The sequence below is a fragment of the Hyla sarda genome, chromosome 10, assembly GCF_029499605.1.
Source record: "Hyla sarda isolate aHylSar1 chromosome 10, aHylSar1.hap1, whole genome shotgun sequence".
Taxonomy (NCBI): domain Eukaryota; kingdom Metazoa; phylum Chordata; class Amphibia; order Anura; family Hylidae; genus Hyla; species Hyla sarda.
In genome coordinates this window covers 11,492,234-11,520,171 of record NC_079198.1, presented here as the reverse complement: position 1 = coordinate 11,520,171, position 27,938 = coordinate 11,492,234, and the positions used below count along the sequence as shown (strand labels likewise).

At 45.0% G+C, this 27,938-nt stretch overlaps 2 protein-coding genes across 5 annotated transcripts; both read right to left on the bottom strand.

Annotated features, from left to right (window-relative positions):
* Positions 1–1,320: 1,320 nt before the first annotated feature.
* LOC130293775 (probable G-protein coupled receptor 33) lies at positions 1,321–27,069 on the bottom strand. Of its 4 annotated transcripts, none has more exons than XM_056542860.1 (2): positions 26,950–27,069; positions 1,321–3,464 (listed from the first exon to the last, which is right to left on the bottom strand). In XM_056542860.1, exon 2 carries the CDS (start codon positions 3,456–3,458, stop codon positions 2,439–2,441), a length of 1,020 nt encoding a protein of 339 aa, XP_056398835.1. In that variant the 5' UTR covers positions 3,459–3,464; positions 26,950–27,069; the 3' UTR covers positions 1,321–2,438. The 4 variants fall into 4 exon arrangements, with proteins under 4 accessions (XP_056398835.1, XP_056398834.1, XP_056398837.1 ...); XM_056542859.1 differs by lacking the exon at positions 26,950–27,069 and adding an exon at positions 8,503–8,544; XM_056542862.1 differs by lacking the exon at positions 26,950–27,069 and adding an exon at positions 7,038–7,172.
* LOC130294297 (probable G-protein coupled receptor 33) lies at positions 26,946–27,674 on the bottom strand. Its single transcript, XM_056543909.1, has one exon. It carries the CDS (start codon positions 27,672–27,674, stop codon positions 26,946–26,948), a length of 729 nt encoding a protein of 242 aa, XP_056399884.1.
* Positions 27,675–27,938: the final 264 nt, after the last annotated feature.

Here is a 27,938-nt window from a genome sequence, read left to right as displayed (position 1 = left end):
GGGACAGTTGCTCAAATCTTTATGGGTAGTCAGAGATAAGAGGGAAGCCCCAAATTTTTACCACATTGTTGACCCTCCAGAGGAGGCAGACAGGCTCAGATTGAATGCACAATCCAGGCTCTCTCATTTGCATAACACTATATAACCCCCCCCCCCCCCCCCACTTCCTGTATTAGATCTCTGTCTCTCTACTGCTGCAGACAGATTTCCCCTAACAACAGGCAGTGGACAGCAGTTTGCAGAAAAGTGAGACACCTAGAGATCTCGTTAGAGCTGTTTTTCTGGAATGTTAAAGGGGGGGGGGGCAGGCAAAAAGTGGGGACCCCACGCAATCTTCTAAATGGTCACCGGCTCTCTGCATCTGTAGCACGCATCTATTCATTTTTATGGAGGAGCCAGGGATGTCAGATTTCAGCTTTCTGGTCTCTCTGGAGCTCCCAAAGAGAATGAATGGAGCACGTACCGTCTGTAGCATGCGCTCCTCTCAGAGAGCCAGGCCCATTCCAGGGATCGTGGGGGTACCAGCAGAGGGAACCCAACCTCCCCCACCACCACAATCAGAAGCTTGTCTCCTATACTGTGGATACGGGATAAGTTGCGTTTCGCCGGACCGCCCCTTTGAGTCTTTATTGGTAAATTAAGTGATTGACAAATATGTTAGAAATCATATAGGCTATCACATGGAGGAAAGTTGTTGACATTCAAGAAAACAGTTCTTCGGCCACCATTTAAGGAGGGTTAGAAGCTTAAAGTGTGCCTGGACTTTCATGTAACTTTTCAAGTCAATATGGGGGAGATTTATTAAAACCTGTGTAGAGGAAGAGTTGAGCAGTTGCCCATAGCAACCAATCAGCTCGCTGATTTCTCTTTAGAAATTAAATCTGATTGGTTGCTATGGGCAACTGCACAACTCTTCCTCTACACAGGTTTTGATAAATCTCTACCTATATCTTTTGCATATTACATTTTTCACCAGTTTTCTCCTCTGTGGCTCCATCTCTTATTTTCAGTTTTCCCCTAGGGTGGAGTCCAGTTGCTATGTTACATCTCCCATACACTTTGCTGCTTTGAGCATTTTTTTGGAAAGTGAAGGATGAGTTTAGGTCATTGGGGGCTGAATAGAAGCCTGATAAGTGGAAAAGGAGGCATTGCTCTCTAAAGTAAAGCAGAGGATTTGGAGCTCTGTTTCGGGAAAACAAAACCTTGACATATATATATATATATATATATATATATATATATGCACCACTACAAATTGTTGAGAACAATCCATATTTGCACATTTCAGATAGTGACACTTTAATTATCAGGAAACAAATCTACTTCTTCTTTTCACAAACATGTGCAATCCTGCGGCATTTCTATATACAAGACATTCAAAATAGACACATTTCCTCTCTGTGAATATAAAAAACAGCTTCCAGCTACAGAAGTGATATAAGATTAGAAAAATAGCTTATGCCTGGTAAATACTTGAACAAGGCTAAGGTGCAATACCAGACTAAGCCTATGGGGAATGGTGGAGCTGTAATGGGAGAAAGTAAAAGAGCCTACTTTGTCATGGTATTGCATAATCACAGTGAACATGTAAACTGCAACATGTGAACACAGCCTTAAATTGCTACTATAACCCAATGCGTCTCCTACATGAGCTTCCAAAATTCTGCCTTTGCATACGCTCTTCTAACAAGCTTGTTCATATTTCCACCAGTCTCATTGTCCCCAGAGCTGAAAAGAAGTTGCAGCATTTATAGTTGGAAGATAGACACAAACACATTCCTCTCAGATCAGGTGGTCTATCCCTTTAAAGGGGTTTCTGCTGGGGCCAGGAAAAAAAAAAAAAAAAGAAAAAACTATAGTTACTTACCCACTGGTCCCTGCAGCGCAGACTGGTCCCGACCTCCCGTATTCTTCTTGCTATTGAGACGAGTGCTCAGTGCAGGACCTGCTGGGCTCAGCCAATCACTGTCCGAAACAGTTTCTCTTCTTAGCAAGTGATTGGCTGAAGGGGCAGGTCCTGTAATTTGCGCTTGTCTTGGAAGCAGGGAGGGGAAAGAAGATCAGAGGGGAACCGGCGCTAGGTAAGTATAGGTTTTTTCTCTCTATTTTTCCCCCGATATCAACAGTATGAAATATATAGGAAAATGCTGGATAACCCCTTTAAGCCATAGGGTAAATAAAAAGGCAATAAAACATGATACAAATGCAGAAAGTTCAAAATAAAAAAATATAAATATATTACAAGTAGCGAAGAGGAAAAGAAAGCATGAAATGGTGTGAATACATATGAAAGACTGAGTTTTCACAAGCAATACCAAATAATAATATTACATAATAATACATAAATATATACACCCACATAGTGCCCACATAAAAAAAAACTGTTAAAAAAAAAAGTGTCCACTGGTGATCAAATAATACCGCCATACATTATCATCTTAAGTCTTCTCCTCCTTTGATAAGGACTGTTGTTCTCTTTTTTCGTCAATACTCCGGTTGGCTGAGCTAATGGTTTCGTTGAAGACCAACTCAATGAAATCCAGAAGAGACCTTCTGAACATCGTTTTAAAGTTCTCTACAGTGAACAGATAAAGTACTGGAGTGAAACAACTATTTAAGCAAGCGAAACAATTTGTAAGCATTTGTAGTACATTGAGGAGACTTTCGGGGAACCGGTCTTGGTCAGAACTCATCCCGTACCACATGTGGTAAGGTGTCCATGAGACGAAAAACGATATTATGGCAATGCAGATTACCCTGTAGGGTTTGTTAGACCTCGCCATATTGTCTTTGCTTATCTTGATGATGATTTTCAGATAACATGACGTAATGACTGCAAAAGGAATGATCAAACCCAAAAACAAGCGGGTGGTGAACATAATCCACTTTACACGCTGCCTATTCCACCGTCCTGAGAGAGTATAGTCATTTTCACAGATGGTAACATTATTCTCATATTTCACTTGCCGAAATAAAAAGTAAGGAGAGGTCAACAAAAGAGCCAAAAACCACAAAAGGAGGCAGATTACCGTAGCAATTTTTGGGTTCATGTATCTCCTGTACCAGATCGGGTGAAAGACCAAGCAGTAGCGGTCAATGCTGATCACTATGAGAATAAATACGGTCACATACATGTCTAGGGAAATGACAGAGTTAATAATTTTGCACATATACAGTCCAAATATCCACCGTGGCTTCATAATAACATAAGCGGTGAAAAAAGGAATGGAAAGGGTAAAAAGGAGATTGCCCAAAATAAGATGGAAAAACCAGGTGGAGTTTACACTTCTTCTAGTCCTGAAGGTGAGAACCCAGAGGTATAAAGTGTTCATGACCAATCCGAACACGAAGGTGACCAGCAAAAACGCGGCTGAGGTCAACTTGATGGCCGAAATTGTCTGATGGGTGAATCCTTCACTTGTGTTGAAATGAAAGCTCGATGGCATGTTAGGGGTCATCGTGTCCTAAAAGACAAATGAAACATCAGTGAATTCACTCTGGGTTACAAGTGACATAACATAAAGGAAAGATAAATGATCTAATTATACTTTCGGTGGTCCTCACCCCCCAATAGCGTGTCGTACCTCCTAAAGATATGGTTACCGTTCACCCATGTGGCCTGGCCTATGTCGCCTCTCCTTACCATATTTCTTCTGCTACTGCCACTGCTGAAGGGTATGCCTATAGGGTGTGCATGGACTGTCTCCGCCCCTGTGCATGACTAAAGGGTTGTTCCCCGCAACGTAGCGCAGCAGGCTGGAGCTGAGGTATTGGTCATCTTACCTGTCTGGGATGTATACCATCATACCACATTTACAGATATTATGTACCCATCATATGTGAATGAATTGAAAAGATAATCATGCAAATAAAGCAAGAAATCTGCAAGAAGATCTGAACGTAGTGGTCGTAATTCCATGTGAATACATACCTATCTATTGTTACGTGCTCGCCGCATGTAGTCCAGGTACATTTCACTAAGTCAGTACGTATGGCGAACGATAGCGCCATTTACCTGTGATGGATTCAGTTTACTTCTAAGTAACATATTGTATATGTGAGAGTAACCAATTGCTATTGAAAGTCCTCTAATTGTCAGTGTGGTGTGGTCCTCTGCAGCCCCCCGGTTCCTCCCTCTCCCGATAGAGAGCTGTGTAATCCACTCATTATCAGTGTGTTATTGTCTACAGGCTCCCCGAACTCCTCCCTCTCTCTCTCTCCTGAGAGTAAGTTGTGTTGTCCTCTCATTGTCAATGTGGTGTTGTCTCTCCAGCTCCCCAGCTTCTCCCTCTCTCCTGAGACAACGCATCATTCTCTACTGTATCAGGGAGAGTGGCCAGCCCCCTGTGTAATCTCTGACCAGCCCCTACAGCTACATTACCATCTTTCTGTCACATATACATATATATATATATATATATATATATATATATATATATATATATCTTTATTGGGACATTTAGAAAAGAATGAGGTGTTATTACAACATGCTGTCTTGTGCTGAGCAATGTCACAGACAGAGGAGCAGACAGGGAATGATTACAGAAGATTATGCAGATTTACTGACTGTAGTCTGATGTGTACTGAAAAATTCTGCAGAAGCTCTTGGCAGGGAATTGGCATGAGTGGTGTAAAAGGGGTGTTGATAGGGTGGGAAGACTGTGAGGAAGAGCAGAGGGAAGGCAATGCATTCTGGGAAATTCTGTACTTTCAAACTGGTCAGTAGTACTTTCAACCTGGAAGTAGTGAAAGGACACAGGTAGGGAGTGAATTACATAGCCACTGTTAGGGCTCTCGCTTTGTCCAGGAGCGTTCTCTCATGCTGCCCTCTGCTCCCAGCAGTGCCACAGTTTGCATTGTGGGACGCACCCGCATGCGAACCCTAGACTGCCGCTCACCTTCTGCCTCGTCCTCTTCTTTCCTCGCTGGTCCTTGTCCTCGCATTGCGGGACGCGCTCGCTTGCGAGCCCCGCTCTGTCCTCCTCCTGCCCGTCTCTGCCGGCGCGCGCAACCCCGCCTCCTAGGGCGTGCAATTTAAAAGGGCCAGTGCACCAATAATTGGTGCTTGTCTTTAACCAACCCTATATAGGTCTGGCACCTCCTACTGTTCCCTGCCTTCTGACCTCTTCCTACATGACCTGACCTTGCTTCATTGCCACCTGTCCTAACCTCCTGCCTGTCCTGACTACGTCTGTGCCTCATCCTTCCTGGGCTGAGTTATACCTCGGCTGCTTGTGTGGACGAGTCGTATCAGGGGTAGCGACCTGGGTGCCGCCTGCCACAGCAAGTCCATCCCACTTTGCGGCGGGCTCTGGTTAGACTCCGCTCACTGGTACAGCTCAAGCCATCTTCCGCACAGGTCAGTGGATCCACCTAACCACAGCCGTTACAGCCCCAAAATAAATTCATTTTTGGTGCTTCTGCAGCAGGTTTTTTTTTCTACCTGATGTTGGAGTACCCCTTTAATCCTCATTACTACTTCCATCCACAACTAAGACCAAATTCCCAATAGCCTAGAGAAAATTTTAAGAACACGCACGCACACTGTTTAACCCCTTAACGACGCAGGACGTATATTTACGTCCTGCACCGACTCCCGCCATATGAAGCGGGATCGCTCCGCGATCCCGCATCATATCGCGTCGATCCCGGCGCTCATCAACGGCCGGGACCCGCAGCTAATACCACACATCGCCGATCGCGGCGATGTGCGGTATTAACCCTTTAGACCGCCGCTTCTAAAGTGAAAGTGAAAGTGACCCAGCTGCTCAGTCGGGCTGTTCGGGACACCGCAGTGAAATCGCGGCGTCCCGAACAGCTTACAGGACACCGGGAGGGCCCTTACCTGCCTCCTCGGTGTCTGATCGGCGAATGACTGCTCCGTGCCTGAGATCCAGGCAGGAGCCGTCAAGCGCCGATAATGCTGATCACAGGCGTGTTAATACACGCCAGTGATCAGCATGAGAGATCAGGGTGTGCAGTGTTATAGGTCCCTATGGGATAACAATGATCAGTGTGTGCAGTGTTATAGGTCCCTATGGGATAACAATGATCAGTGTGTGCAGTGTTATAGGTCCCTATGGGACCTATAACACTGCAAAAAAAAAAAGTAAAAAAAAAAGTATTAATAAAGGTCATTTAACCCCTTCCCTAATAAAAGTTTGAATCCCCCCCCTTTCCCATAAAAAAAAAATAAAACAGTGGTATCGAGTAAATGTCCGAACTATAAAAATATATCATTAATTAAACCGCACGGTCAATGGCGTACGCGCAAAAAAATTCCAAAGTAAAAAAAAAGCGCATTTTTCGTCACTTTTTATACCATTAAAAAATGAATAAAAAGTGATCAAAAACTCCGATCAAAAGAAAAATCCTACCGATAAAAACTTCAGATCACGGCGCAAAAAATGAGTCCTCATACCTCCCTGTACGTGGAAAAAAAAAAAGTTATAGGGGTCAGAAGATGACATTTTTAAACGTATACATTTTCCTGCATGTAGTTATGATTTTTTCCAGAAGTGCGACAAAATCAAACCTATATAAGTAGGGGATCATTTTAACCGTATGGACCTACAGAATAAAGGTGTAAGGTGTCATTTTTACCGAAATATGCACTGCGTAGAAACGGAAGCCCCCCAAAAGTTACAAAATGGCGTTTTTTCTTCGATTTTGTCGCACAATGATTTTTTTTTCCGTTTCACCGTGCATTTTTGGGTAAAATGACTAATGTCACTGCAAAGTAGAATTGGCGACGCAAAAAATAACCCATAATATGGATTTTTAGGTGGAAAATTGAAAGGGTTATGATTTTTAAAAGGCATGGAGGAAAAAACGAAAGTGCAAAAACGGAAAAACCCTGAGTCCTTAAGGGGTTAAAACGCTTTCAGGAATAGGTTTCAAGCTGTTAACTTTACATCCAAATTCCAAGTGCGAACAGAAAGGGTGAAATGTCTGTAGGAATTCTATACTGAGAGAATAGACGAGAAGATATAATCTCATATACAGTATAATCCTCAAGAACAGTATATACAACCTACACGTCAAACATACAGCAACGTAGAGCTTTCGTAGGGCTGAATGTGGTATATATAGAGACAGTATATAATAGTAATACAAGGGATCCGCTAACTGTCCCTACTTCATCTTTATGGAACAAAATGAGCACTATTGGGGAGATTTATCAAAACCTGTGCAGAGGAAGAGTGGTGCAGTTGCCCATAGCAACCAATCAGATTGCTTCTTTCATTTTCCACAGGCCTCTTTAGAGGCCTGTGGAAAATGAAAGAAGCAATCTGATTGGTTGCTATGGGCAACTGCACCACTCTTCCTCTGCACAGGTTTTGATAAATCTCCCCCTATATGTGCAGGTGGGATCAGTACGAACAAGTTACATACTTTTGTTTTTCTAATTATTTTGGTTATACCAAAAAAACAAGCAAGCAAACAAAAAAAGTTGAGCTCCATGGGTGGCGGTGCCCTTCCTCTGTATAGGTAGCGACATGGCTTACTACACACCACTAGTTGCTGTTCTAGTATTTTTGATATCTCCCCCCCCCCCCTTGATACCCCAGAGTCCCCCATATTTACAGCTCTAGGGGTGTCTGCCTAGGTACCCTATATTAAAGGGGTATTCCAGGCAAAGACTTTTTATATATATATATATATATATCTCAACTGGCTCCGGAAAGTTAAACAGATTTGTAAATGACTTCTATGAAAAATTCTTAATCCTTCCAATAGTTATTAGCTTCTGAAGTTGAGTTGCTATTTTCTGTCTAACTGCTCTCTGATGACTCACGTCCCGGGAGCTGTCCAGCTCCTATGGGGATATTCTCCCATCATGCACAGCTCCCGGGACGTGACATCATCATTGAGCAGTTAGACAGAAAACTTCAGAAGCTAATAACTATTGGAAGGATTAAGATTTTTTAATAGAAGTAATATACAAATCTGTTTAACTGTCCGGAGCCAGTTGATATATATATATATATATATATATATATATATATATATATATATAAATAAGTTTTTGCCTGGAATACCCCTTTAAGCCCTGTAGCTATTTTATTAGATTATCGTCTGAACCTACTGGTGTACTAACTAGAGATGAGCGAACTTACAGTAAATTCGATTCGTCACAAACTTCTCGGCTCGGCAGTTGATGACTTTTCCTGCGTAAATTAGTTCAGCCTTCAGGTGCTCCGGTGGGCTGGAAAAGGTGGATACAGTCCTAGGAAAAAGTCTCCTAGGACTGTATCCACCTTTTTCAGCCCACCGGAGCACCGGAAAGCTGAACTAATTTATGCAGGAAAAGTCATCAACTGCCGAGCCGAGAAGTTTGTGGCGAATCGAATTTACTGTAAGTTCGCTCATCTCTAGTACTAACCCTATAGGACACAAGTATTTTGCGAAGATAAAGAGACAGCATTTTTCAAAAAGTCTATTCAAAAATTCCATTCCCACCATTACAAAATCTCCTAAAAGACTCTTCAGAAGCCTTACCTCCTCCAGGGCCATCTCCACTCACTGTCTCCTCACCATCGCGAGTGTCCTCTCCTAGAAGAAAGAAGTCTGGCCCCTTCTTAAATAGGGAAGTCACATGAAAATATACAAACCACAGGATCTGAATAAGCTCAGCCCCATCGTGTGGGTATTACAGGAAACGATTGGTGTTTTCAGATCAAAATATCACATTATAAAGGTGTAGGTTGACTTCTAGGTCGGCACAAGAGCTGTAAACCCAAATCACACTACGGTGGTCCCTCAACATACGATGGTAATCCGTCCCAAATGGACCATCGTTTGTTGAAACCATCGTATGTTGAGGGATCCGTGCAATGTAAAGTATAGGACAGTTGGCTTTAACCTGCGGACCTCCAGATGTTGCAAAACTACAACACCCGGCATGCCCGGACAGCCGTTGGCTGTCCGGGCATGCCGGGTGTTGTAGTTTTGCAACATTTGGAGGTCCGCCGGTTGTAAACCACTGTTAGAGGAAGTTGTACTCACCTGTCCCAGCCGCTCCGGACCGTCACCGCTCGTCACCGCTGCCCTGGATGTCGCCGTCCATCACTGTCGCCGCGTCCCCGGGTGTCCCCGACGCTCCGGCAAGGCCTCTGCTTCCCCGGCATCCGCGCTCTCCGTCGCCGCCATCACGTCGCTACGCGCGCCGCTCCTATTGGATGACGGGACGGAGTGCGCAGCGACGTGATGACGACGATGGAGAGCGCCGACGATGCAGGGGATCCCGAAGAGGACGCGCCGGAGCCCCGAGGACAGGTAAGTGATCGTCAGCGGACCACACGGGGCACCGTAAACGGCTATCCGGTGGCAGCTGAAGCAGTCTGCGCTGCCGGATAGCCGTTTATGCGATGGCCCCGACATACAAAAGCATCGTATGTTGATGCTGCCTCTGAGAGTGATCGTATGCTGAAATGATCGAATGTCGGGGCCATTGTAGGTCGAGGGGGTCACTGTAATTGAAAATTTGCTTTATTTTGCATTTTAGATGCATTGGAGAACTAGAAAATGAAATGAAATCGAAAGGTGTCCATTCGCAACTACAACACCCAGCATGCCTGGACAGCCGTTGGCTGTCCGGGCATGCTGGGTGTTGGCTGTCCTGGCATGCTGGGTGTTGTAGTTTTGAAACATCTGGAGGTCCGCATGTTGTAGACCACTGTTAGAGGAAGTTGTACTCACCTGTCCCCGCCGCTCCGGACTGTCACCGCTCGTCACCGCTGCCCTGGATGTCGCCGTCCATTACTGTCGCCGCGTCCCCAGGTGTCCCCGACACTCCGGCAAGGCCTCTGCTTCCCCGGCATCCGCGCTCTCCGTCGCCGCCATCACGTCGCTACGCACGCCGCTCCTATTGGATGACGGGACGGAGTGCGCAGCGACGTGATGACGACGATGGAGAGAGCCGACGATGCAGGGGATCCTGAAGAGGACGCGCCGGAGCCCCGAGGACAGGTAAGTGATCGTCAGCGGACCACATGGGGCACCGTAAACGGCTATCTGGTGGCAGCTGAAGCAGTCTGCGCTGTCGGATAGCCGTTTATGCGATGGCCCCGACATACAAAAGCATCGTATGTTGATGCTGCCTCTGAGAGGCCATCGCATGTTGAAATGATCTTATGTCGGGGCCATCGTAGGTCGAGGGGGTCACTGTATTTGAAAATTTGCTTTATTTTGCATTTTAGATGCATCGGAGAACTAGAAAATGAAATGAAATCGAAAGGTGTCCATTCGCAACTACAACACCCAGCATGCCTGGACAGCCGTTGGCTGTCCGGGCATGCTGGGTGTTGTAGTTTTGCAACATCTGGAGGTCCGCAGGTTGTAGACCACTTGTATTGGAGGTTATACTCACCTGTCCCCGCCGCTCCGGACCGTCACCGCTCGTCACCGATGCCCGGGATGTCGCCTTCCATCACTGTAGCCGCGTCCCCGAGGTGTCCCCGATGCTCCGGCAAGGCCTCTGCTTCCCCGGCATCCGCGCTCTCCGTCGCCGCCATCACGTCGCTACGCGCGCCGCTCCTATTGGATGACGGGACGGAATGCGCAGCGACGTGATGACAACGATGGAGAGAGCCGACGATGCAGGGGATCCCGAAGAGGACGCGCCGGAGCCCCGAGGACAGGTGAGTGATCGTCAGCGGACCACATGGGGCACCGTAAACGGCTATCCGGCGGCAGCTGAAGCAGTCTGCGCTGTCGGATAGCTGTTTATGCGATGGCCCCGACAAACAAAAGCATCGTATGTTGATGCTGCCTCTGAGAGGCCATCGCATGTTGAAATGATCGTATGTCGGGGCCATCGTAGGTCGAGGGGTCACTGTATTTAAAAATTTGCTTTATTTTGCATTTTAGATGCATTGGAGAACTAGAAAATGAAATGAAATCGAAAGGTGTCCATTCGCATTTGAAAGGTGTCCGTTCGATTTCGAAAGGGGTCCATTCGATTTCCGGTTAAAATTTAGAAAGCGTAATTGTTGACTGGAATGATGTGATCAGTAATTCAGCACTATATAAGCATAATGTAATGGAACTATATAAGCGTAATGTATATTGCGCCAAATAAACTCATTCCTCCCACACCAGTTTCATTATTGTCGTTTTCAACGAGTTGTGTGTTTGTTCTGTCCTTGTGATTAAACCACGAAAAATATGACAATACTAAAAATATTTTCAGTTTCTCTATGAACAAAATGAATGACATTATTCTCCACGTGGAAAACTTCCTTCAGGTTCCCAACATTGAGCAGCCATATAATCAGATGTCCATGTTCCCAGAAGCCCTCGCTCCATTGTTTCTAAGAAACATATAAACAATTTTACTTTGTTATCTCCCATGACTGGTTCTTACCTAAAATTTAATATTGTGTTAATCAAAATTGATGATCTTGAATCAGGTTTTTTATTATGAAGATTTTTATTTTATGAGGTGGTGATGGGATTTTTTGTTACTGGCCAGATAAAAATTTCAAAAATTTGAGTGATCACAACCAATCACAGCTCAGCTCTTACGGTATATCTTTAAGGGGTTATCCAGTAAGAGAGGGGGGGGTTAGAACTTTGCTTTACTTAACAGTAAAAAAAAAAAAGAAAAAAGAAAAAGAAAAAAGAAACCTCCAGGGCTCCTGCAGTGCCTCCGGTGTTCCATTCCAGTCCCCGGCTGCGGTCCTCTTCCTGTGAGACAGCATGACGCTTGGACCCAGAGTGTCCGGGCTCCAACATCCCTCCCGGCCCAAGCGTCATGCTTTCCGACAGGAAGATGATCACAGCCGGGGATCGGGCCGGGACACCAGAGGCATTTCAAGAAAGCTGGAGGTAAGTAGAGGTTTATTTTTTTTATAAGTTCTACCCCCCCCCCCCCTCTCTTGTGGGATAAACCCTTTAATAAGCTCAGGTAAAATGAAAGCTGAGCTGGTTGCTGTGCCCTAAGACATTGATAAATCTGGGCCAATATCCTTATATGTTCTGTTTTCTATAAATCATTGTTAGCTTTACCGTGTTGACTAGGACAAGGTCAGCAGAGTCATCTCATTAATGTTAAAGGACAACTGCAGCAGAATTACACTTATCCCCTATCCACAGGATAGGGGATAAGTGTTTGATCACGGGGGTCCGACCGCTGGGACCCCCCTCGATCTCCCTAACGGGGCACCGGCATTAGCGCCCATGGTGACGTAGCGTAGACCTAGAGGTCGACGGTGACGCCCCGTCTCCTCCCCGTTCCCATACAGTTCTATGGGGGATCCGGGGAGGCACGAATGCTGCCTCCCCGCCTCTCCCATAGAGATGTATGGAGGAGGCGTGCCGGCCGCAACGTCATGCTGCGGCTGGCACGCCCCCTGCACGGGAGAGCCGCGGCCTCATACAGGAGATCGCCGGGGGCCCCAGCGTTCGGACCCCCCGCGATCAAACACTTATCCCCTTTCTTAAGGATAGGGGATAAGTGTTTGTACCACTGCAGATGTCCTTTAAACTAACATCCCGACTAACTCTTTCTCTGTCAGGGTTTTTGTTTTATTTATTTTTTTAAAGCTCTCTCCCAGCTGTCTGGTGCCAACTTTTGGAGGTAGGATCCCTGCAGTTCAATGCCTGACTCTTTTAAGACATCTGGCTGGCTAGCTCATTATTGTTGGATCACATGTTAATAGGCATTTGATTACTTGGTGATTTGTGCTCCACTTGGAATTTTTTGGAAAAACAAATTGCAAAGTGGCTTCCTTCCAGAAAGACAATCTCTCTTATGTTCAGATGGTAGACACTTCATTAAAGGAGAACTCCAGCCAAATGAAATTACAATTATACAGCTGCACATGTTAAAGTTATATCACCTTGCAATGTGAACTGTTCTCTTTGCTGAGCACATACCCTTTTTCTCTTTAGGAAGAAAGTCTAAGAGATCTTATCACACTGATGACTAGCATCTACGGTAGACCACACTTCACTCTCCCTTTTCCCCAGCTCAGGGGGCTGACAGCTTCAGTGTGTCATGTTTGAGTATCCCTGATTGGCTGGAGGGCAACACACACCTCTCCCTGCTCACTCTTAAAGCAGCCCCTCCCTGCAGCTCAGGAAACATGCCCAGTGTGTGGAGTTTTTGCTGACTCAGGAACATTTTTAAAGGCTGTTTATGGAGGCCGTGGGGGTCTAATTTAGAAAAAAAATCAGTAGGGATACCTTTTGGAGTCATGGTGAGCTTATATCTATAGCTTATTAAAGTTGTTTTTTTACCACTTTTGGCTGGATATGTCCTTTAAATTATTACGCACAACTGCACACAGAAACTATTAAGCAACATTGTGTTAAAGGGGTACTCCGCTGTTCAGCATTTGGAACAAACTGTTCTGAACGCTGGTGCTGGCGCCGGGAGCTCTTGACGTCATAGCCCTACCCCCTCATGACATCACAACCCACCCCCTCAATGCAAGTCTATGGGAGGGGGCTCACGGACGGGGCGTGACATCGTGAGGGGGCGGGGCTATGATGTCATGAGCTCCTGGCGTCGGCTCCAGCGTTCGGAACAGTTTGTTCCAAATGCTGAGCGGCGGAGTACCTCTTTAAGGTGTTATTTTTCTTACAAAATGTCTGAAAAATTATAATTGTTGCTAAAAGTGTGACCTGTACAATATCTTCATAAAATCGCCGGAACTGGAAAGACCAAAGATCTTATTTTAAGATGGAAAATGTAAAAAAAGGTAACAACCTATAAAACACAAAGATGAAAGGTAAGGGTACCCCTATATCCTATATATATATCCTGACCCCTATATTCTATATATATATATATCCTGACCCCTATATCCTATTTATATATCCTGACCCCTATATCCTATATATATATATCCTGACCCCTATATCCTATATATATATATATCCTGACCCCTATATCCTATATATATATATCCTGACCCCTATATCCTATATATATATATCCTGACCCCTATATATATATATATCCTGACCCCTATATCCTATATATATATATCCTGCCCCTATATCCTATATATATATATATATCCTGCCCCTATATCCTATATATATATATATCCTGCCCCTATATCCTATATATATATATATATATATATATATATCCTGCCCCTATATCCTATATATATATATATATATATATATATCCTGACCCCTATATCCTATATATATATATATATATATCCTGACCCCTATATCCTATATATATATATATATATATATATATATATATATATATATCTATCCTGACCCCTATATATATATATCCTGACCCCTATATCCTATAGATATATATCCTGACCCCTATATCCTATAGATATATATCCTGACCCCTATATCCTATAGATATCCTGACCCCTATATCCTATAGATATATATCCTGACCCCTATATCCTATAGATATATATCCTGACCCCTATATCCTATAGATATATATCCTGACCCCTATATCCTATATATATCCTGACCCCTATATCCTATATATATCCTGACCCCTATATCCTATATATATCCTGACCCCTATATCCTATATATATCCTGACCCTATATCCTATATATATCCTGACCCCTATATCCTATAGATATATATCCTGACCCCTATATCCTATAGATATATATCCTGACCCCTATATCCTATAGATATATATTCTGACCTCTATATCCTATAGATATATATCCTGACCCCTATATCCTATAGATATATATCCTGACCCCTATATCCTATAGATATATATCCTGACCCCTATATCCTATATATATCCTGACAAATATATCCTATAGATATATATCCTGACCCCTATATCCTATATATATCCTGACAAATATATCCTATAGATATATATCCTGACCCCTATATCCTATATATATCCTGACCCCTATATCCTATATATATCCTGACCCCTATATCCTATATATATCCTGACCCCTATATCCTATATATATATATCCTGACCCCTATATCCTATATATATATATCCTGACCCCTATATCCTATATATATATATCCTGACCCCTATATCCTATATATATATATCCTGACCCCTATATATATATATCCTGACCCCTATATCCTATATATATCCTGACCCCTATATCCTATATATATCCTGACCCCTATATCCTATATATATCCTGACCCCTATATCCTATATATATATATATATATATATATATATATCCTGACCCCTATATCCTATATATATCCTGACCCCTATATCCTATATATATCCTGACCCCTATATCATATATATATATATATATATATATATATATATATATATCCTGACCCCAAATCCTATATATATATATATATATATATATATATATATATATATATCCTGACCCCTATATCCTATATATATATATATATATATATATATCCTGACCCCTATATCATATATATATCCTGACCCCTATATCATATATATATCCTGACCCCTATATCCTATATATATATATATCCTGACCCCTATATCCTATATATATCCTGAAAGCAGGTAACCTGGCGACTGCAGTTGTCTTGATGGGCTACCGGAAGCCATGTCCACCGTCACATGACCTCATGACAAACAGGAATTCTTAAAACAAAACAAAAAAAATGTTCCTAAAAACTCACATTCGAGCAGAGCTTTACCTACAAAAACATTCAGAGAGTAAAGAGTCCTTATTTACCACAACCATCGGTAAGATCTCGTACCCTGTTATATTTGGTCATCAGCCACAAAGGTGCTAAAAACATAAACCGCACACTACAAACAACAGCTAAACTACCAAAATATACATTGTGTAGAGTAGACTGCATTGGGATTGGGATCCCGCTATGGGGAGATTGGGGTCCATATAATGCTCAACAGTGCCCTGTGCACACATATGTGTATATATATATATATATATATATATATATATATATATATATAGTACCTGATGGTGCAAATATGCCATTCAGGAGCCTAGAAAAGTTACATAATGTGTCAGCCTCCCGCTTCTTTTATCTGTTCTAAGCTGCCCGTGGTTTGGGCAGCATGGACCAGGTGAAAGGTTCTCTTTATTAGACCATAAATACTGTAGCGACTACATTTTGTCGGTTTTATATTAGAATTTGTATTATTTGCAGTACAGAAAATTCTAGTGTAATAGATCACAAGTAGACCACATTTGGCCCTATTAAAGGGGTACACCGGAGGAAATAAAAAATGTTTTCAAATCAACTAGTGCCAGAAAGTTATACAGATATGTAAATTCAAAAATGTTAATCCTTCCAGTACTTATCAGCTGCTGAATTCTCCAGAGGATGTTGTGTAGTTCTTTCCAGTCTGACCACAGTGCTCTCTGCTGACACCTCTGTCCATGTCAGGAACTGTCCAGAGTAGGATAGGTTTCCTATTGGGATTTGTTCCTGCTCTGACAGAGGTGTAAGCAGAGAGCACTGTGGTCAGATGGAAAAGAACTACACAACTTCCTCTGGGGCATCCTCTCATGTTACCTATTACAGCACCTAACCAGGGTGTCTTTAAAGGGGTACTCCCGTGGGGGGGAAAAAAAATTAAAAAATAAATAAATTAAAAAAAAAAAAAAAAAATATATATATATATATATATATATATATATATATATATATATATATATTTATTTTTGTAGATCACCTGGTGCTAGAAAGTTTAAACAGATTTGTAAATTACTTCTATTTAAAAAATCTTAATCCTTCCAATACTTATCAGCTACTGTCTGTCTGTCTGAATTTATTTTATATCTGACCACAGTGCTCTCTGCTGACACATCTGTCCAGTTTAGGAACTGTCCAGAGCAGGAAAGTTTTGCTATGGGGATTTTTGCCTACTCTGGACAGTTCCTGACACGGACAGAGGTGTCAGTAGAGAGCACTGTGGTCAGACAGAAAGAATATTCAAAAAGAAAAGAACTTCCTCTGTATTATACAGCAGCTGATAAGTACTGTAAGGATTAAGATTTTTTTTTAATAGAAGTAATTTACAAATTTTTATAACTTTTATCCTCCAGAGTACCGCTTTAAAGGGGTAGTCCGCTGCTAGACATGTTATCCCCTAGCCAAAGGATAGGAGATAACATGTCTGATCGCAGGGGTCCGGCCACTGGGGACCCCCCGCATGACGGGCAAAAACAGCTGCCACGTCCCCTCCATAGCCGTCACAGCATGAATGAAGGGGGAGTGGTGTGACATCACGAACCCGGAAGCCCCAGGCTTCCGTAACAGTGCAGCGCCAGCCTGAAGATCGAGGGGCGTCCCCGCAGCCAGACCCCAGAGATCAGACAAGTTATCCCCTATCCTTTGGATAGAGCAGTGGTCTCCAACCTGCGGACCTCCAGATGTTGCAAAACTACAACTCCCAGCATGCCCGGACAGCCGTTGGCTGTCCGGCCATGCTGGGAGTTGTAGTTTTGCAACATCTGGAGGTCCGCAGGTTGGAGACCACTGGGATAGAGGATAACATGTCTAGCTGCGGAGTACCCCTCCACATCTATCATGTAAAGACCCCTTGGCTTGGTTTTACAAATGCTCAATTATTTTCCCAGCAAGAATGAGAAACCTAAAATGAACAAGGTTCCCCTCATATGACGGTATGGGGTGTGCAGGAGCGCATGTGACGGGAGAAGCTTTATGTAAGATTAGTCACTGCTGCCGACTGACTAGTTATGCAACGGTCTAAGGAACCTTGCGCTTCAGTTTCTGCACTGGAATCCAGTCCTGACCTTGTCCTGCTTATACAGCTCATGATTTGTTACAATGTATCAGTGCAGTTAGGAGTGATCAGCCTTGAGAGCAAGGCAAAGGCTGTCTGGGCATGATGGGAGTTGTAGTTTTGCAACAGCTGGAGGCACCCTGGTTGGTAAACACAGTTGTAGAAATCAAACGTTTTAATCCTTTAGGTCAGGGGTCCTCAAACTACGGCCCATGGGCCACATGCGGCTCGCCGAGGACATTTATCCGGACCGGCCCGCCGCTGCCTGGGACATCCCTGTGTCCAGAACATCTTTCGAGACACAGGGATGTCCCAGGCAGCGGCGGGAGACCCCGCGTTTACGACCCCGCGTTTACTTTAAAAACGTAGGGACCTCCGGGAAAGTGGCCCACGCAGGTACTTCACTGATGCCATGCGTGCGCCCATAGCAACGGAGTGCGGAGGAGCGGGGCAGCGATGAGGACGTGCGCTGGCCAGCTAGGTAAGTGTTACCAGTGGCACGTCAGCTTCGGTGCTCCGACCACCCCACTCATTCGGTCCCGGGACTTACTGCTATGTCTGGACCGGAGGAGCGGTGGTCGGAGCACTGAAGTGGAGCAGAACACAGGCATACAGCCTCCATACTGGCTGGAGGCTGTATGTCTGTGGGGGAACATACTGCACCTAATGTGGGGGAAAATACTGCACCTAATGTGGGGGAACTGTACTGCACCTAATGTGGGGGAACTATACTGCACCTAATGTGGGGGAACTATACTGCCAACCTAATGTGGGGGAGCTATACTGCACCTAATGTGGGGGAGCTATACTGCACCTAATGTGGGGGAACTATACTGCACCTAATGTGGGGGAACTATACTGCACCTAATGTGGGGGAACTATACTGGGCCTAATGTGGGGGAACTATACTGGGCCTGATGTGGGGGAACTATACTGCACCTAATGTGGGAGATCTATACTGCACCTAATTTGGGGGAGCTATACTGCACCTAATGTGGGGAACTATACTGCACCTAATTTGGGGGAACTATACTGCACCTAATTTGGGGGATCTATACTGCACCTAATGTGGGGGAACTATACTGCACCTAATGTGGGGAGCTATACTGCACCTAATGTGGGGGAACATGCTGCACCTAATGTGGGGAGCTATACTGCACCTAATTTGGGGGATCTATACTGCACCTAATTTGGGGGAACTATACTGCACCTAATGTGGGGGAATATGCTGCACCTAATGTGGGGGAACATGCTGCACCTAATGTGGGAGAACTATACTGCACCTAATGTGGGGAGCTATACTGCACCTAATGTGGGAGAACTATACTGCACCTAATGTGGGGTATCTATAGTGCACCTAATGTGGGGGAATATGCTGCACCTAATGTGGGGGAACATGCTGCACCTAATGTGGGAGAACTATACTGCACCTAATGTGGGGAGCTATACTGCACCTAATGTGGGAGAACTATACTGCACCTAATGTGGGGGAACTGTACTGCACCTAATTTGGACCTGAGACCAGGGGTCAAGTCCTGGGGAAAAAAAGTGTGGGACCTCACCCAAAATTTCCACTTAAAGGGGTACTAGACATCTTATAGGGGATAAGATGTCTGATCCTGGGGGTCCCGATGCTATGGACCCCCACACGTTCTCCCTGCTGCACCCGGCATTCGTTTAGAGCGTTGGGTGCAGCGCCGGAGGCTCGTGTTGTCACGGTCATGGCCCCTCAATGCAAGTCTATGGGAGGGGGCGTGATGGCCGTGCGCTGCCCCCCCCCCCCCCCCCCCACGATCTCCTGTACGGGCCGCGGCAATGTACAGGAAAGGGGACGTTCCGTCCCTGCATGACGAGGCACAAACACGCCCCTCCGTGTATCTCTATGGGATTCATGGAGGGGCGTGCCGTCTGCCGCGTCATGCGGGGACGGAACGCCCCCTTTCCTGTTCATTGCAGCGGCCCGTACAGGAGATCGCGGGGGGCCCAAGCGCTCGAAGCCCCCGTCATTTAAAACTTATACCCTATTCTTTCGGATAGGGGATAAAGTTCAGAGCACTACAGATCTCCTTTAACACCAGCTCAGCTACATCAGACTGTGTTTGCCATGCTTTTACTCTACACTTTTACTATACACAGTGTCCGGTTGCCTTTTCTTTTCTACCTGACCAAAAGTACTCTCTGCTGACACCTCTGTCCATTTTAGGAACTGTCCAAAGTAGGATCAAATCCCCATAGCAAACCTCTACTGCTCTGGACAGTTCCTGACATGGACAGAGGTGTCAGCAGAGATCACTGTGGTCAGACAGAAAGGAAATTCAAAAAGAAAAGAACTTCCTGTGCAACATATAGCAGCTGATAAGTACTGGAAGGATTGGGATTTTTTAATAGAAGTACCGTATTTATCGGGGTATACCACGCACCGGCCTATAACATGCACCCTCATTTTACCAAGGATATTTGGGTAAAAAAAGTTTTTTACCCAAATATCCATGGTAAAATGAGGGTGCGTGTGTGCATGCGTATACCCCGATATACCCCCAGGAAAGGCAGGTGGAGAGAGGCCGTCGCTGCCCGCTTCTCTCCCCCTGCCTTTCCTGGGGTCTAGAGCGCTGCTGGCCCTTCTCTCCCCCTGGCTATCGGTGCCGCTGCCCGTTCTGTCCCCCTGACTATCGGTACCAGCGCCCCATTGCCAGCGCCGATAGCCAGGGGGAGAGAAGCGGCGCCGACAGCCAGGGGGAGAGAAGGAGCAGCGGCACCCATTACCGACGCCGCTGCCCCCGTTGCCTCCCCCCATCCCCGGTGGCATAATTACCTGGGTCGGGTCCGCGCTGCTGCAGGCCTCCGGCGTGCGTCCCCTGCGTCGTTGCTATGCACGGCGCGGCGCACTGACGTCATGCGCCGCGCCGTGCAGCGCATAGCAACGACGAAGGGGACGCACGCCGGAGGCCTGCAGCAGCGCGGACCCGACCCAGGTAATTATGCCACCGGGGATGGGGGGAGGCAACGGGGCCGGCAATGGGTGCCGCTGCCCCTTCTCTCCCCCTGGCTATCGGCGCCGGTACCGATAGTCAGGGGGACAGAACGGGCAGCGGCGCCGATAGCCAGGGGGTGAGAAGGGCCGGCAGCAGGGCTCTAGACCCCAGGGAAGGCAGGGGGAGAGAAGCGGGCAGCGACGGCCTCTCTCCGCCTGCCTTTCCTGGGGCGGTATCGGCGTATAACACGCACATAGACTTTAGGCTAAAAATTTTAGCCTAAAAAGTGCGTGTTATACGCCGATAAATACGGTAATTTACAAATCTTTTTAACTTTCTGGCACCAGTTGATTTAAAAGAAAATGTTTTCCAGTGGAGTACCCCTTTAAGTGATCACTCTATTGTCGATGAGGGTTCCCTTCTCTCTTATTTGCCTCTGGGGACAACAGATCCTTTGCCGACTCACATGACTCCTTGGTAAGGGAGATGGACCTGGGCTGGAGTTCCCCATAACTGATCCCTATTGTGTTTCTATGGTGGATCCAGATTCCCTTTACGCAAGAGACCTCCAAAATTCTTCCATGATATTCCCCGGTTACTAACAGTCATTGCTCTACAGAAGCTGTCTCCAAACTGTGGACCTCCAGCTGTTGCAAAACTACAACTCCCAGCATGCCCGGACAGCCAACGGCTGTCCGGACATGCTGGGAGTTGTAGTTTTGCAACAGCTGCAGGTCCAAAGTTTGGAGACCACTGCTCTTTAGCGTCGAGCGCGAATATGCATATTCGAAATGAACATTTTTACCCAGAATATCGGCACTTCACGATTTAGCGAATATTTAGAATATAGCCATATAGCCCTATATGTTCGTAATGACAATTATTCGTTTTTTTTTTTTTTTTTTTCCACAGTACACATCACAAAAAAATAAAAAAACTTCATCCCTCCCCGCTTCCAGCTTGTGGTCCAAAGAATTCTCCAATATTATTTACTGTGCGAGCGCGAATATTTCGTATATGTGAATATTCGCGAATATGGGCACTTCCACAGGACACTGATCCCTCCCTTCTTTTAGCTTGTGGGCCAATGAGAAGGATGGAAATACAGTTGTCAGAGGTTAGCAACATCCCTAGCAAACAATAGGAAAGTTGCCCACAGATAGTTAGTTGAAAGACAATCGCGCGTGCGCACTATACGAATTTCATTACGATTTTCGCATGAAAAAAAAAAAAAGTGAACGAATATGCGAATTTTGCCAACATAGGATGAATATTAATCCATATATTCACGAATATCGTAAATTCGAATATGGTCCCTGCCGCTCATCACTACTGCTCGCGTCTATCCATCTGTGAATTGTATTCTCACTAGAGATGAGCGAACTTACAGTAAATTCGATTCGTCACGAACTTCTCGGCTCGGCAGTTGAAGACTTTTCCTGCATAAATTAGTTCAGCTTTCCGGTGCTCCGGTGGGCTGGAAAAGGTGGATACATTCCTAGGAGACTCTTTCCTAGGACTGTATCCACCTTTTACAGCCCACCGGAGCACCTGAAAGCTGAACTAATTAGGGATCGACCGATATCGTTTTTTTAGGGCCGATACCGATAATCGGTGGAGGTTAGGGCCGATAGCCGATAACTTATACCGGAATATCGGTATAAGTTATCGGCTATTTATCCCCCCTCGACACCGCTGCAGGTCATTGATTTAAAGTGGGCGCTTTGAATCAATGCACTGCGGTGGCTTTTGCGGTGCCATAGACCGCCTCCACCACCCGCTTCTCTCCCCCTGCCTGTCAGGGTGGTCCGGGCCATCCATCCTTCCTTCTTGTAGTGTCCGGCGGCATTCCGGGTGGAAGGTGAACCGGTGCGGGCTGTCCTTCTTCTCCGGGGGTCCTCTTCTCCACTCCGGGCAGGCTCCGGCCTAGTACACTGCATAGACGCCGCTGCACAGTGACGCCCGTGCGCAGCGACGTACCTGACGTCACGGCGTAGCGGCGTCTATGCAGCGTACTAGGCCGGAGCCTGGCCGGAGCCTGCCCGGAGTGGAGAAGATGACCCCCGGAGAAGGACAGCCCGGACCGGTTCACCCTCCACCCGGAATGCCGCCGGACACTACAGGAAGGGAGGATGGATGGCCCGGACCACCCCCATTACGGGTAAGTTTATTTATTTTTTTTTTATTGACTCGGAGGGTAGGGGAGGGGCCCGACCGGTATAGCGGTATGGGCAAAAATCCATACAGGTATACCGCCCAGCACTACGGTGGGGGGTGCGACGCGGTGGGTCGGGGGTGGCGGTGCGGCGGGTCGGGGGGGGGGGGGCGGTCAAGGTGCGGTGGGGGCGGTGCGGGGCATTATCGGCAAGGTAATTGCCGATACCGATAATGCCCAAATTCGTGATTATCGGCCGATAATATCGGCCATACCGATAATCGGTCGATCCCTAGAACTCATTTACGCAGGATAAGTCATCAACTGCCGAGCTGAGAAGTTCGTGACGAATCAAATTTACTGTAAGTTCGCTCATCTCTTATTCTTACTTTCATTGCGAGAACATTTACTGTAACCAGAGAAAAGCTTTTGCGGTTATTGTAACTAGCAAGCGTAGGTAGCTCCCCCTAGTGGATTTCAAACTGTTTAAAAAAAAAAAAACTAAATGAACAATCCATCTTTTGGCGGAGGGCTGATGGCTTTTGAAGACTCACGCTATTAACCCCTTAAGGACCATTTTTGCACTTTCGTTTTTTTCCTCTTTATCTTTTCAAAATCATAACCCTTTCAATTTTGCACCTGAAAATGTCAAATCCATACGAGGCCTTTTTTTTTTTTTTTTTTTTGCATCACCAATACTACATTGTAATGACATCGGTCATTGTACCCAAAAATCTACGTCGAAACAAAAAAAAATAAAAAATCATTGTGCGACAAAATTGAAGAAAAAACGCCATTTTGTAAATTTGGGGAGGCTTTCGTTTCTACGCAGTAAATTTTTCGGTAAAAATGACACCTTATCATTATTCTGTAGGTCCATACGGTTAAAATGATCCCATACTTATATAGGTTTGATTTTGTCGTACTTATGGAAAATTTATATGTTTAAAATTGTCATCTTCTGACCCCTATAAAAGTTTTTATTTTTTCGCGTATGGGGTGGTATGAGGGCTAATTTTTTGTACTATGATCTGGTACCCCTTTTGTATTGATTGGACTTTTTGATCGCTTTTTATTCACTTTTTCATGATATAAAAAGTGACCAAAAATACGCTATTTTGGACTTTTTGGAGGTTTTTTTTGCATGTACGCCATAGGGGACTATAAGATGCATTACACTGATCTCTCATACTGTTCAATGCTATGCCATAGCATAGCATTGATCAGTGTTTCTGCCACTTAACTGCTCCTGCCTGGATCTCAGGTACGGAGCAGTCATTCGGCGATCGGACAGCGAGGAGGCAGGCAGGGATCCTCCTCGCGTCCTGCAAGCTGTTCAGGAAGTTTTCCCACGGCGGTCGCGAACAGCACCACTGATCTAACCGACAATGTTTACTTTCGTTTTAGACGCGGGGATCAAACTTGTCTAAAAGGTTAATGCCGGACATCAACCCGATCGGCGATGTCCGGCATTAGCCGTGGGTCCTGGTTTCTTATAGCAACCGTGACCCACTGGGTATGATGCCCGCTCACCTGCTGAGAGCGTGTCATACCTCGGGAGCCGCAGATGGACATTAATGAACATCCATTTTCGGCAAGGGGTTTAAGAGGTACTCCAGTGGAATTTTTATTTTTTATTTTTTTTTCAAATCAACTGGTTCTAGAAAGTTGAACAGATTTGTAAATTACTTCTATGTAAAAATCTTAATCCTTCCAGTACTTATCAGCTGCTCTATGCTGCAGATGAAGTTGTGTCTTTCCAGACTGATCACAGTGCTCTCTGCTGACACCTCTGTCTGAATCAGGAACTGTCCGGAGCATAGCAAATCCCCATAGCAAACCTCTCCTGCTCTGGACAGTTCCTGACATGGACAGAGGTGTCAGCAGAGAGCACTGTGGTCAGACTGGCTTGGCATTAAATCCTGATCAGTCTCTCAAACTCTGTAACTGAAGTGAAAAACTGATGGGAATACTACCTGAAAAGGTCATGTGATTGAGCTGCTTTGCATATTTTCTCATCTCCAACACAACTTCCTCTGGAGCATACAGCAGCTGGTAAGTACTGGAAGGATTACGATTTTTATATAGAAGTAATTTAAAATCTGTTTAACTTTCTGGCACCAGTTGATTTGGAAAAAATAAATTCCCACCGGAGTACCCCTTTAATAGTGTCTCCACAAGGAGAAATCATAACCTTTTACCTAGACCACCGGCCTCTCAGAAGTCAAACCAGAACACCCTACTCTGTACTGGCAAGAGGCAACAACCCCGAAAGAGCGCTCTCTGCAGATAGGTCCTCCTTTGTTTTGGAGACAATTCTGGCTTTCAGTCTCTAAAACTCTGTAACTGTAGTAAAAAAAAACTGAAAAGAATGCTACCTGAAAAGAAGGTCATGTGATTGAGCTGCTTTGCATATTCCCTCATCGCCAACCCTTAAAGGGGTACTCTGGAGGGAAAAAAATGTTTTCAAATTAACTGGGGCCAGAAAGTTATAGAGATTTGTAAATTACTTTTATTACTTCCAGTACTTATCAGCTGCTGTATGCTCCAGAGGAAGTTGTGTAGTTCTTTCCAGTCTGACCACAGTGCTCTCTGCTGACACCTCTGTCCGTGTCAGGATCTGTCCAGAGCAGGATAGGTTTGCTATGGGGATTTGCTCCTGCTCTAGACAGTTCCTGACATGGACAGAGGTGGCAGCAAAGAGCACTGTGGTCAGGCTGGAAAGAACTACACAACTTCGTCTGGAGCATACAGCAGCTGATAAGTACTGGAAGGGTTTGCATTTTTAAATATAAGTCATCTACAAATCTGTATAAAATATACATAAAAGTAATTCGGAAAAAAAAATAATAATAATTCTTTCAGAGTACCCCTTTAAAACTTGGGTTGCATGAGGAGTAAGATGTAAGTCATCCTATCATGTGACCTCAGTACTGTCTACACCCTGACAAACATTCTTGACTCAAGATAGACAGCTTGCTTCCCTCCTCAGAGAGCACCGGCCCGAAGAAGCGCCAACAGGGCGTGAAACTATTTTGCCAGGTGTATCATTTCCCCGCCCCCACCCGCAATTTTTTTTTTTGTGATTCGGGACCTGTATAGCGCTCCCCAGGGGGTGAATCCAGCATCCATATCCTTCCACAACAAAAACATTGTAAGTGGGCTCCCTGCTTTCTAAGATGTAAGATTTCATGTCTGGTGACAAAGATTTCAAAAATTCTACTTTTATACAAGTGCACAAAAATACACCTGGTGACAATTGTTTCACGCCCTGTTGGCGCTTCTTAGGGCCGGTGGTCAGAAAGAAGCTACCCGAAGACGCTCCAACAGGGCGTGAAACAATTGTCACCAGGTGTATCATTCCCCCCCCGACCCTATCGTGATTCAGGAACCGTATAGCACTATCCAGAGTAATGGCTCTAAATTCTATTGTGCCCTAGCGGGAACTAGGAGGAGTTGGAAAAGCAGTTCTCAGGGATTGTGGTGGGTGAGTATAACTTATTTTTTATTGCAAAATGCCTCCAGCCATATATATAAAAAAAAATGATGCTCCCTGGGCAATCCTTGTAAGTGCGAAACATGAGTGAATTATTCTTCAAATGAACACAACGTCAATAATATTAAAGTATTCCAGGAAAAAACTTGTTTTTATACATCAAATGGCTCCGGAAAGTTAAACAGATTTGTAAATTACTTCTATTAAAAAATCTTAATCCTTTCAGTACTTATGAGCTTCTGAATTTAAGGTTGTTCTTTTCTGTCTAAGTCCTCTCTGATGACACGTGTCTCGGGAAATGCCCAGTTTAGAAGCAAATCCCCATAGCAAACCTCTTCTAAACTGGGCGTTTCCCGAGACAAGTGTCATCAGAGAGCACTTAGACAGAAAAGAACAACCTAAACTTCAGAAGCTCATAAGTACTGAAAGGATTAAGATTTTTTAATAGAAGTAATTTACAAATCTGTTTAACTTTCTGGAGCCAGTTGATGTATATAAAAAAAGTTTTTTTCCTGGAATACCCCTTTAAGAACGTATTTGACAGTGCGTAGTCCGCGTAGTCCACTATACACAATAAATGAATGTACACAAATCTGAGAGATATTTTACCTGATCACTAAACCGATGAGAAGTTGTGCAGATTTCTTGAATTCCTTTTTAAAACTATCCACGATGAAGAGATAAAGTATGGGGGTGAAGCAGGAGTTCACACAAGTGAAGCAGGTGGAAAGGACTATCAGTACTTGTAGAACGTCCTCCGGGAATTTGCCCTTTTCCACAATCATCCCGTTGCGAACGTGGTAAGGGGCCCAGCACACGAAAAACGAGACCACGACCGTTAAAATCAGTTTGTACGGTTTTGTGGACTTGGCGAGATGGTTGTTTCTAATTTTGAGTCCGATGAGGAAATAACAAATGGTCAAGAGGCCAAAGGGTAAAAGGAAACTTAGAGTAAAATGGAAAACGAAGAAGCCCCATGCGGTTGCGCGGTCGAGTTTTTCAGGGTTTCCTTCTCTCCAAGAAATGATCAGTTCTGAACAGCAGACCGTGATGTTGCCGGATTGTTCTATGTGACACAGTACTAAGTATGGCGAGCTGATCAAGAAGGCCAACCCCCACATAGACAGGCAGAAGATGGAGGCCCTGCAGGGATTCATGTTCTTCCGGTACCACAGTGGACCATACACCAAGAAGAAACGCTCAAGGCTGATCGCTGTAAGGAAGAAGACCGCAGCCAGTACGCACGTATCAATCAATGTATTTTTCAGCTTACAGATAAGACTCCCGAAACTCCAAAGAGGGTTCCTTAGCACATAAGCTGCCAACAAGGGCATGTTTAAGGTAAAAATAAGATTAGTCATTATAAGGTGGAAGAACCAAGTGGTGTTGACACTTTGACTCATCCTGAATCTCAAGACCCAGATGTAAAGAGTGTTCATGACCAGTCCGAAGAGAGACGTGATGAGCAGGACGATGGCCGGTCACCTTTGTTGCCGTGATTTCGGCGTAGAACGTTCCATCAGATATGGTCGCTTGAAATTCAGACTTGTTGGCTGCAAGCATTGTATGATTTCTGCAAAAGGATCAAGGATCAAGTG

Coding starts and splice junctions, on each gene's coding strand:
- LOC130294297 (XM_056543909.1), bottom strand. CDS start 27,674: ATGCCCTTGTTGGCAGCTTATGTGCTAAGGAACCCTCTTTGGAGTTTC.